General features: G+C 30.3%; 1 protein-coding gene and 1 long non-coding RNA gene across 2 annotated transcripts; one reads left to right on the forward strand and one right to left on the reverse strand.

The window, feature by feature from the left end:
- Window positions 1-181: 181 nt before the first annotated feature.
- Window positions 182-5,161, reverse strand: LOC139529692 (uncharacterized). Its single transcript, XR_011665871.1, has 3 exons — window positions 4,946-5,161; window positions 3,053-3,101; window positions 182-674 (listed from the first exon to the last, which is right to left on the reverse strand). It is a non-coding gene; the product is annotated as an uncharacterized lncRNA (long non-coding RNA).
- A 1,131-nt stretch (window positions 5,162-6,292) lies between these two features.
- Window positions 6,293-8,815, forward strand: LOC139482560 (toll-like receptor 3). Its single transcript, XM_071266472.1, has one exon. It carries the CDS (start codon window positions 6,293-6,295, stop codon window positions 8,813-8,815), a length of 2,523 nt encoding a protein of 840 aa, XP_071122573.1.
- Window positions 8,816-10,140: the final 1,325 nt, after the last annotated feature.

The following is a 10,140-nucleotide window of genomic DNA, read 5'->3' on the forward strand; positions in this document are numbered from 1 at the left end:
CTAAGCTCATCTTAATTATAACTATCAACTACAAATCTTCATGTGTTTTAAATTGTATATATTGTATATATTTCTTTGTTTACTTTGTATTATAAACATAGACTGTGTTTATCAAGTGAACAAAATTGTAATTTGTGAATGTGATGTCTATATTGTAGATAGCATACATTCAAAAGAGAAATATCAGAATAGTTGTTTATTTAAAAATGTAGTAAATACAGCATATATGAAATTATTTGTAAATGAAAAATGTATAGACTATGAATATAAAGGTGGTAAATCTTCTTGGATAAAAAATATTGTTCCATGCACATCTAAAACAAATGAAAATTGCTTAATTGGTTGGAGCACTAAATTAACGAAATGCAGTATTCATAGACACACTTTAATCCTTTGTCATAATATATTCTTGGAATCAAGTAAAAAACAGCCAGTCTTGAAGTATAAAAGTACAGTTTCGGTAAATGACAATCTTCCGATGTTCTTTTCTTCAGGATACGAACATATTTCTACACAGTTATTTTTTATAAACATTAACGAAACAGCCAAAAATATCCAACTGTTCTTGAACTTAGATATCACACACTTCTTTGTTGTGCACATATTTCCAGAATTAAGCACTTCTAGTAAAGTCATTTGGCTAACAACATTCTGTGACACGATTAATTCCATATCTGTAAAAAAATATAAAAGTTGTAAATACAAAAGAACCACCCGCGCTATCAAAATTACAGTAAATGACAATGCTAATGTTTACAAAATACAAGACGTTTTCAGAAAGTCAGTAATGAAACTAAAAATAGAAATTAACTTTACCTGTGCTATTTATAGGTCTAAAAATAACTACATGTTTATCTGGGTCACGATACATAGAACAGGTTTACACATTTTGCTAGATTTAAATAAATCGTTTAAGAGATCAACAATTAAACTTCTTTAATACTATAATGAAAACAAAAAACTTCCACATCTGCTCACTTAATTGTCAAGGTTTAGCGAGAAAGGAAAAGCGCTTTAGATTATTCTCTTGGTTTCAACAGCAGAAATGCGACATTTTAATGGCACAAGAAACTCACTTGTCAAAAGATTTGATAAAGCAAATTAACAATGAATTCCATGGCAAACATCTTCACAGCCTAGGCACAACAAATTCAAGGGGAGTTTCTTACTTTATTAATAAATCACTAGACTTTAAATTAATTAATGAATTTTGTGATAAAGAAGGAGAATTATTATAATTAATATAGAAATTCAAGATAAGATTTTTACCTTAGTAAACTTGTATGCACCTAATGAAGTTCATGCAAGAAACCAATTTTATAAAAAAGTAAGTAAATTAATTGAAGAACACACTCTTGGTGCTCTAATAGTAGGGGGAGATATGAATGATTTACTCTCAGCTTTAGATACAAAGAACAATAAATTACATAAAAAGTTAAAAAAGCCAGTCAATGGTTTAAAACAATTAATTAAAACACATAAATTGATAGACATTTGGAGACAATTAAATAAAGATAAAAAACAATTCACATGGAAAAGAAAAAATTCTACAGATGAAGCTAGTAGAATAGACTTCTTTATAATATGCACAGAAGCACGCCTAAGTACTGTATCTGCTGATATCAGGCCTGCACAAATTTCATTCACAGACCACCAGGCTATTTCGCTTAAATTAGACATTTATGCAAATAATCGGGGTAAAGGATATTTTAAAATGAATAACAGTATATTGACTGATACTCAGTACAACAAACTAATAAATAAGTTAATTGAAAAGTATGAGCAAAATTTTAATCTTACAAATGTCCTAAATCAGTGGGACCTGCTAAAAACTGATATAAGAGAGTCTACTATGCAATACTGTAAATCAAAAGCCAGAGAAAGGAAAAATAATATTTTAATAATGGAAAACAAACTAAATCTTTTAAATGAAAGATTAGACAAATTACCTGATAGGAAAAATAATGAACTTTTTAATCAAATAAAAAATTTAGAAAAAGATTTAGAAGAGATATACTCTTTAAAAGCCAAAGGAGCCCAAGTTAGATCAAGAATAAAATGGGTAGAGGAAGGGGAAAAAAATACTAAGTACTTTTTATCTCTAGAAAAAAATAGACAGGCTAACAAATCTATTAATAAATTAATGACCAAAACCGGTGAGGTTACTGTTGATCAAAGTGAAATTTTAGATGTAAGTAAAGAGTATTATAAATCTCTGTACAAAAGTACATGTCCCGAAACTGAAATTTTAAAGACATACATAGAAAATACCCCCATTGATCATTCTTTAACTCCTTGTGAAAGCAAACAAGTGGATGGTAAATTAACTTTAGAAGAGCTAACATCTTCTATTTATAATATGAAACTAAATAAGACTCCAGGCAAAGATGGCTTAACAGTTGAGTTTTATCGACAATTTTGGCCAAATTTAAAACATATTGTATTGAATGTTTCTAATACATGTTATGATAATGAAACTTTATCTGAGACCCAAAAGATTGGGATAATATCATTGATTTTTTTAAAAAATGACCCTTTGTCCTTAGATAATTACCGTCCAATTACTTTATTGAATACTGATGTAAAACTTATTACATATACTTTAGCACAAAGACTAAAAAAAATCTTACCCCTAATTATACATAGAGATCAAAATGGTTATGTTAAAAATCGATATATAGGATTTAACGTACGCCAAATTCAAGATATTATAGATTATGCTGAAAACTTTAATATTGATGGAGCTATACTATTTATTGACTTTTCTAAAGCGTTCGATTCACTCGAATGGGACTTTATGCTGGAATCATTAAAAAAATTTGGATTTAATAAGTCTTTTCAAAAGTGGGTCAAAACACTTTACCATGATATAAAAGGATGTATTTTAAATAACGGGTGGATTTCTGAAACCTTCGGGATTCAACGGGGAATTCGACAAGGATGCCCTTTAAGCGCGTTATTGTTTGTTTTATCAGTTGAAATACTGGCTTGTAGGATAAGGGATAATAATGATCTGAAAGAGATACAAATAAAAATTGATAAAAATACTCACAGCCTAAAAATCTCTCAGCTAGCAGATGATACAACTCTCTTTCTAAGATCTAAAAATGAAATAAAAAATGCACTTAATTTAATAGAAACTTTTGGATCTTTTTCAGGGCTTAAACTTAATAGAAATAAAACAGAAGGTATATGGTTAGGTAAACTAAAACACTGCAAAGACAAATTTGAAAGTATCAATTGGAAAGATACGGTGAAAAGTCTTGGCATTTATTTTGGCCTGAACAAAAAAGAATGTGAAACAATAAATATAGAAAGACAGTTTGAAAAATCAGAAAGGATACTAAATGATTGGAAGAAAAGAAAATTGAGTATGATAGGAAAAATAACTATAATTAAAACACTAGTTATTCCCAATATAACATACGTTGCTTCATTGATAAATCTAAGCAGTGAAATTATTAGTCAATTTAAAAAAATCTTATTTAATTTTTTATGGGAGGGTGGTAGCGAGAAAGTTAAACGCTCAGTGTTAAGAAAAGATTATATTGAAGGGGGATTAAAATGACAGATATTGACGCATACATTGAGGCTATTAAAATAAATTGGGTTAAAAGATTAACTGATGAAACTTGTGCTAACTGGAAAATCATACCTACTTTTTATTTTAGAGAGTTTGGGGAAAATAATTTAATATTTAAAATGAATCTTAATACTCATAAGTCACTAGAAAACCTTAAAAACTTACCTACATTTTACTTTGAAATTTTGAAATGTTGGATTAAAAATGGAGGTGGAAAGACGAAAGTACCTGATAATTATAGAGATATAAGAAAGCAAGTTATTTGGGGAAACCAATATATAAAAACAGGTGGTAAAAGTTTATATTATAGTAATTGGGTAAAGGAAAACATAATTTTTGTAAATGATGTAATTGATGATAAAGGAGAAATTTCTCATAAAATATTAGATAAACTTAAAAAGAAACAAAATTGGATTTCCGAAATATGTTCCCTTCGGAAAGCTTTACCCAAAAGTTGGATCCAAAAATTAAAGAGCAATATATCAAAACATACTAAAATCAACATTACACAAGACATTAAAATGTTAAGTAATGGATTGTATTACGATCTAGACAAAATTAAGTTTAAAGAAATTTATAATATTATTATCAGGTCAAATAAAGAGCTTCCAGTAGGTTTTTGCTCATGGAAAAACCAACTATCAGGTGAAAATGTTATATATTTCATTAAGAAAAATTTATCTTTCACCTTTCTTTTTTTAAAAGATAATAGATTAAAAATGTTTAGATGGAAATTACTGCATAATATTTTAGCTATTAACCATAATTTGTATCGCTGGAAGGTAGTTAATAGTGAAAACTGTGAACTATGTTCTAAATCTGATAGCTATAATCATTTTTTCTTTGAATGCACATGGGTAAAAAATTATTGGACATTTCTACACAAAATATTTATGTATCTTAATATTGGGCAACATGTTTTTTGTCTACAAAATCTTGTAGTAGGGTACAAAATTGAAGATGTGGATTATCATGTACTTAATCATATTATAACAATTGTTTGCTTTGTGATTTATAAATGTTTTTATTTATCCGAAAAGAGAACCAAATATGTGAATATGATGTCAGTCCTAAAAAACGAAATTGATACACAATTTTTATATCATCCGGAAAATTCCTTTTTGAGAAAATTTCAAAGAAAAATTTTAGAAAATTGATTCTTTGGCTGTCATATTTATAGTTGATTGACCTACATTTTTGAGAATCACAAAAATGTCATTGAAATAAAAAGAAGACAAATTTCTAACGAAATTGCTTTTTACTTTTTTTGTTTGATTATCATATATAGTATATCATTCAATGTTTAGCGTACTTGAAAGACAAGACACTATCTAAAAACTACCATAATTCAATTATACTGACCTCTTAATCCGACCGAAACCATGCTCTTTCACTTTCGATTAATCCAAAACTAAAAGCTAAACAAAAGACGGTCAAAGTTCCGTTTTTCTTTTCATTGTGAAGTAAAGTACATGTTGTAGACAGCTATTACTCTGTTAATTGTAACTAACACGCAATACTACATGTATGTAAAATTATAAAAAGTTTACCAATAAAATCCCCTGGTTTTATTGGTAATTAACCATGCAGGGCAGAACCTTAATGCCATTGTTGTAACATTAAGGAGATTCGTTAACAACTATTATAGTAAAATAAAGTATCTGAAGTTGTAAAAAAAAAAAAAAAAACCGTACGGTGACCTACAGTTGTAAATTTCTGTGTCATTTTGGTCTCTTGTTGACGGTTGTCTAATAGGCAATCATACCATATCTTCTTTTTTATATTCACCACAAAATTTATTTTAGCTTTGTAATGTAATTTTTCACATTTCTTTGACAGACATTTTCATCAAGACCTGCTTACACTTTAATGTGACGGTACCACATATCTTGCGTATAAGTATCGAAATAAAAAAAAACCTGTGAATTACTGTCATTTACATTCAACTATACACTCCTAACTGTCATATATGTATGTAAATTTCGCTCAAACATATAATAACTGGTACCAGTAAAACATACAATCGACTTCACCAAAACATACGAAAATTACGCTTTACTTTTATTGATAAATTGGTAATCTAAGATAAACTCTACCATTTGTAAAAAATTCAGGAAACAATCAAATATATACTTGGATTATTTACTTAAAATGAACATACAAATTTTCATCTCCCACATGGCAGTACCAAACATGTAGGTACTATACGCTGCTCTAATCACAACAGCGTAGTTATTTCATGAAAGGTTAACCAATACTCAACAGCATACAGTTAGCCTCTATAACATTTTGTTGGGAATTATTTACTTGTTTTCGAAAGTATATTTAATAAATGTAAAAATTGCATACCGAAATTGCAATAAAAGTTATGAAAAGCAGACATGATGAAACCCTTGTTTGTTTGAATATCATTTTCCTGTATTTTATAGATCAATGACAGACAGTGATCTTGTGTTATTTTTAGCTCTTGTTAATTTAGTAGAACACACAATTCAGGTATGTCGTATGTAAAGAGAAACAATTCCTTATGTAAACTTAATACATTTAAAAACTATTGTATTTCATCCATTCATGCAACATTAATGAAGCATGGAGACCTACATCTTTTTCAATGTGTTTAATCGTTCGAAATAAAGTGTTGTACTGTTTTGAAGCTGTTTGTGTTCAAGGCACTATTTGAATTCCTTTCGAGAATATACAGTTCACAAAATGACGAGGATTTCGATTTATTTAGCTATTGTATACATTCTTACGATAAATGAGTGTACCAAAATCTTTCATTTATCGGACTGTGATATTAAATACGTTATTAAAAAAACACAAGAAGTTAAACTAGCAGATTGTGAAAACAGGGGATTGAATTTTATACCTCAGAATTTACCGGGAGATATCAATGTTCTAGATGTTAGTTCGAACCAATTAACAGCTGTTGAAAAGGATTCTTTCGTTAATTATAAGTACTTACAGGAACTGATTTTGGGAAACAACCAAATAGAATATTTAGCTAGTGGGTCATTTAAAGGATTATATAATCTTGATACGCTTGACATGTCTCATAACATGCTTGATTTATCAAAAGCATATTCAGCGGAAATATTTGTTCCAATTAAAAACTTAACAAAATTTGATATCAGAAGTAATATGCCCCAACCAATAGATTTTGAAAAGGATTTTATTTATCCCGACCATGTATTTGGAGTTCTGAGTGAGTTGTCGTTCTTAGGTATTGATATGATGCCTGTGCCACAATTCGGAAGCGGATTCAGTCAAATGACCAACCTTTATGAATTACACTTCCAATCATGCTATCTAGTAAGCCTGTCTAATACAACATTCCAAGCGTTTTCATATTTCGTACAGGAGCTTAGTCTTACGAACTGCCGACTAAAAGCCGTAAGGACGGATGCTGATGTTTTGCTTCCGTTTCCAAATCTCCGTATAATAGACTTTCATGGAACATTTATGCATCTAAAACGAGCACTGTATTTATTACACCCGTACATGTATTCCAATCTCACTACAATTAACTTTGGTCATGTAAGTGACGCTAGTATTGATAGCAGTGAACTACCTTTTGTTACGACAATTACACCCGACATGATGAAATATCTGAAAACAATTTGCGTAGAAAATTTAGATTTATCAAATAATGGTATAGTTGATTACGAACCTGGGTCATTATTCACCTTTGATCGCCCTGAATGTTTACAAACTTTTTCTTTAAACAGAAACAGGTTTGTTATTGTTACTATGAAAACGGTCAGCGATTTTAATTCTTTTTGCGGAAAATCTGTTCAACTAAAATCGATAGATTATTCATATAATGCTGTCAACTATATCATGGACAATTCTGTGAATTCTATTTTAGAGAAAGAGAGCTTTCATGGCAGTTATGTGACGTTACCAAAATCACTAGAAAAACTAAATATGAGTAATACTATACTCACAACATACCCTGCAATATGGATTATAATTCCTCTAAACAACAACCTCAAATATTTAGATGTATCTTTTACAAGGACAAATATGATATTAGTATTTCTTGAAATTCGAGTTGAAACATTTATATCTACTGGTTCCTACAAAATTCCTTGGAGTGAAATAATGCGTTTTCCTGACCACAACTTGAAAACAGTTGTATGGAATGAGGCTTATCTTAATGAAGGGATAGAAGAAAAGGGAAACCAGTTGTTCGGGGTATTAACATCTGTAGAGTCGTTGGATATATCTCGAAATAATATTTGGTATTTTCCAAACGAGCTTTTAAAACCAATGCCTAATTTATCAAATTTAAATTTAGGTAAAAATTTACTTCCGTCAATTCCGGAACAGCTGACTGATCATACTAAAATAAAGGTGCTTGATATGAGAAACAATCTCTTAACAACTGTGAGTTCAGTCATCAGAAATTGGGCAGATAAGATGCAAGAACGGCATGGAATGTCTTTGTTTCTCGATGGCAATGCATTTATGTGCAACTGTGATAATCTAGACTTGATACGATGGATTAACGCTACAAAAGTTAATCTTGACAGTCATTCTTATAAATGTCAATTATCGAATGGAACCGTTACTGACACACTTACTGCCTACAACTCCTTTTCGCACTTGTTTGCGGACTGTAAGAGTACAATGTGGTTAACCTTTGCTTCATTATTGGTATCTACATGTATAATAATCTTTTTAATGCTAGTGTTATATAGCAAGAGATGGAAGATTGCCTTCTCTATCTATGGAGTATTTCAGCGTTTCATTGAGAAAAAAGTTCGGAAAAGATACAAGTACGACGTGTATATGTCTTATGCAGGAGACATTATAATATGGATAAAAGATGTATTAATACCAAGACTTGAGGCCGAATGGGGACTGACTATGTGTATAAGAGATCGCGATTTTTTAGTTGGTGAGAGTCTTCTTGACACTGAGGCGGAATGTATTGAACAGAGTAGGTACATCATATTTCTCATCACACCTGAGTTCAAATCGTCAAACGATTGTGTGTTTGAACTCGATAAAGCAAAATACGAGAAAGTAACGAAAAATCTGGACAAAATAATCGTGATTACAAAAGATATTACAATTACCGACATTCCCCTTGAGTTTTCGCTTATTTGCAATTATGCATACTTTGTGCAATGGCCGAATGATAAAAGAGATTTAGATAATACATGGAGACGACTGAGAATGTTAGTCACGGATGGGTCAGTAGCTAACAGACAAGTTACTCTTTAGAAACTTTAACCGTCGACTCTAACCATATAATGTGTTTGTATTATGTATACGATAATGTTGTATCAATTACATATAAGTTCCATAAGAATGAAATTGGAGATGTAATGGTTTTATGAGAAACGTTTACAAGGCTATTATTATTCCTCTCTCTTTTTCTCTTATACCATGTCTGATATCGCAGTCTAATGCATGTACAAATTCATTATAGAAAATTATACCACAAAATACTGAATAAACTATAATCCAATTCATATTGTGATATCACTATTTGAAATAAAGTTTTTGATTTTAGGTAAGTCAACTGAAGTATGTGTTGCATATAACCCTATATAAATACGTTTCATGTTACATATTTAGACAAAACAAATTGTGTACGCATAATTTATCACTTTTGTCTGATTTGAATAGGATATGAGGAAGAGAAACTAAAATCAACAATACAACAGTTCAATAGTGACCATAACCAATGTATTGTCCGATTCGGTCTGTCTTTATCTCAACTTTAATACTATAGGTACACGTTTTCGCGGCTTATCAGATTTTAAAACACGACAACCTTCTTCTGATCTGTTGTGATTATTTCCTTTTCATTGTTATGAAATTTTGTCTTTTGTTTTCTATGTTGTATTTTGTATACTATTGCTTGACATTTTGTCTTTTTCTTTTTTGTCATGGCGTTGTTTGTTTGTTTTTGCCTCTCTTTATCTGGTTGTGGATTGGCATGGCACTGATAGATGTGTAACAAGAGATAACTTACCTGTCAATGTACCCAATGTTATAGTCTGGCTCAAAGGGTCCTGTCCGTCTAAAAAAAATATATTTTTTGTTTACCGTTATGACTTAACTAACTAGAAATTACATTCGAAAATTCCATTTAACATTATTTATAACTTATTTACTAACCGCTCCATTGATCATCATGAACCGCCCACATTCCGATCCTTACGATGTTTTAACATTTTTATGCAGGCCATTTTCCGTCTCCTATCAACAACAGAGAGTTGTTATTGTTTTTTCCACTTCGACAGTTTCCACCATTTCCGTAAGATTCCGTCAATCAATCAGCGAAACCGTTAACTTCCGTATTCTTCACGCGGTTTCTGTGTGCAGACACGCCTATCTCAAATCAAGGACAGCACATGTGTGTTTACAGGAAGAGCATTTGCAAGAATTATTGTGATAAATTGCACATCTTTTGTGAATAACAAAAAAACAAGTTAGTCGAAACTGATATTTGCCATTTTGTGTTGAAACTAGAACAAATTGAAGGCTGCATACCGTTTATACGTTCATATTTCACGGAACAACATTAAAAAACTAAAAGT

This window comes from Mytilus edulis, chromosome 7 (genome assembly GCF_963676685.1).
Source record: "Mytilus edulis chromosome 7, xbMytEdul2.2, whole genome shotgun sequence".
NCBI lineage: Eukaryota > Metazoa > Mollusca > Bivalvia > Mytilida > Mytilidae > Mytilus > Mytilus edulis.

Coding starts and splice junctions, on each gene's coding strand:
- LOC139482560 (XM_071266472.1), top strand. CDS start 6,293: ATGACGAGGATTTCGATTTATTTAGCTATTGTATACATTCTTACGATA.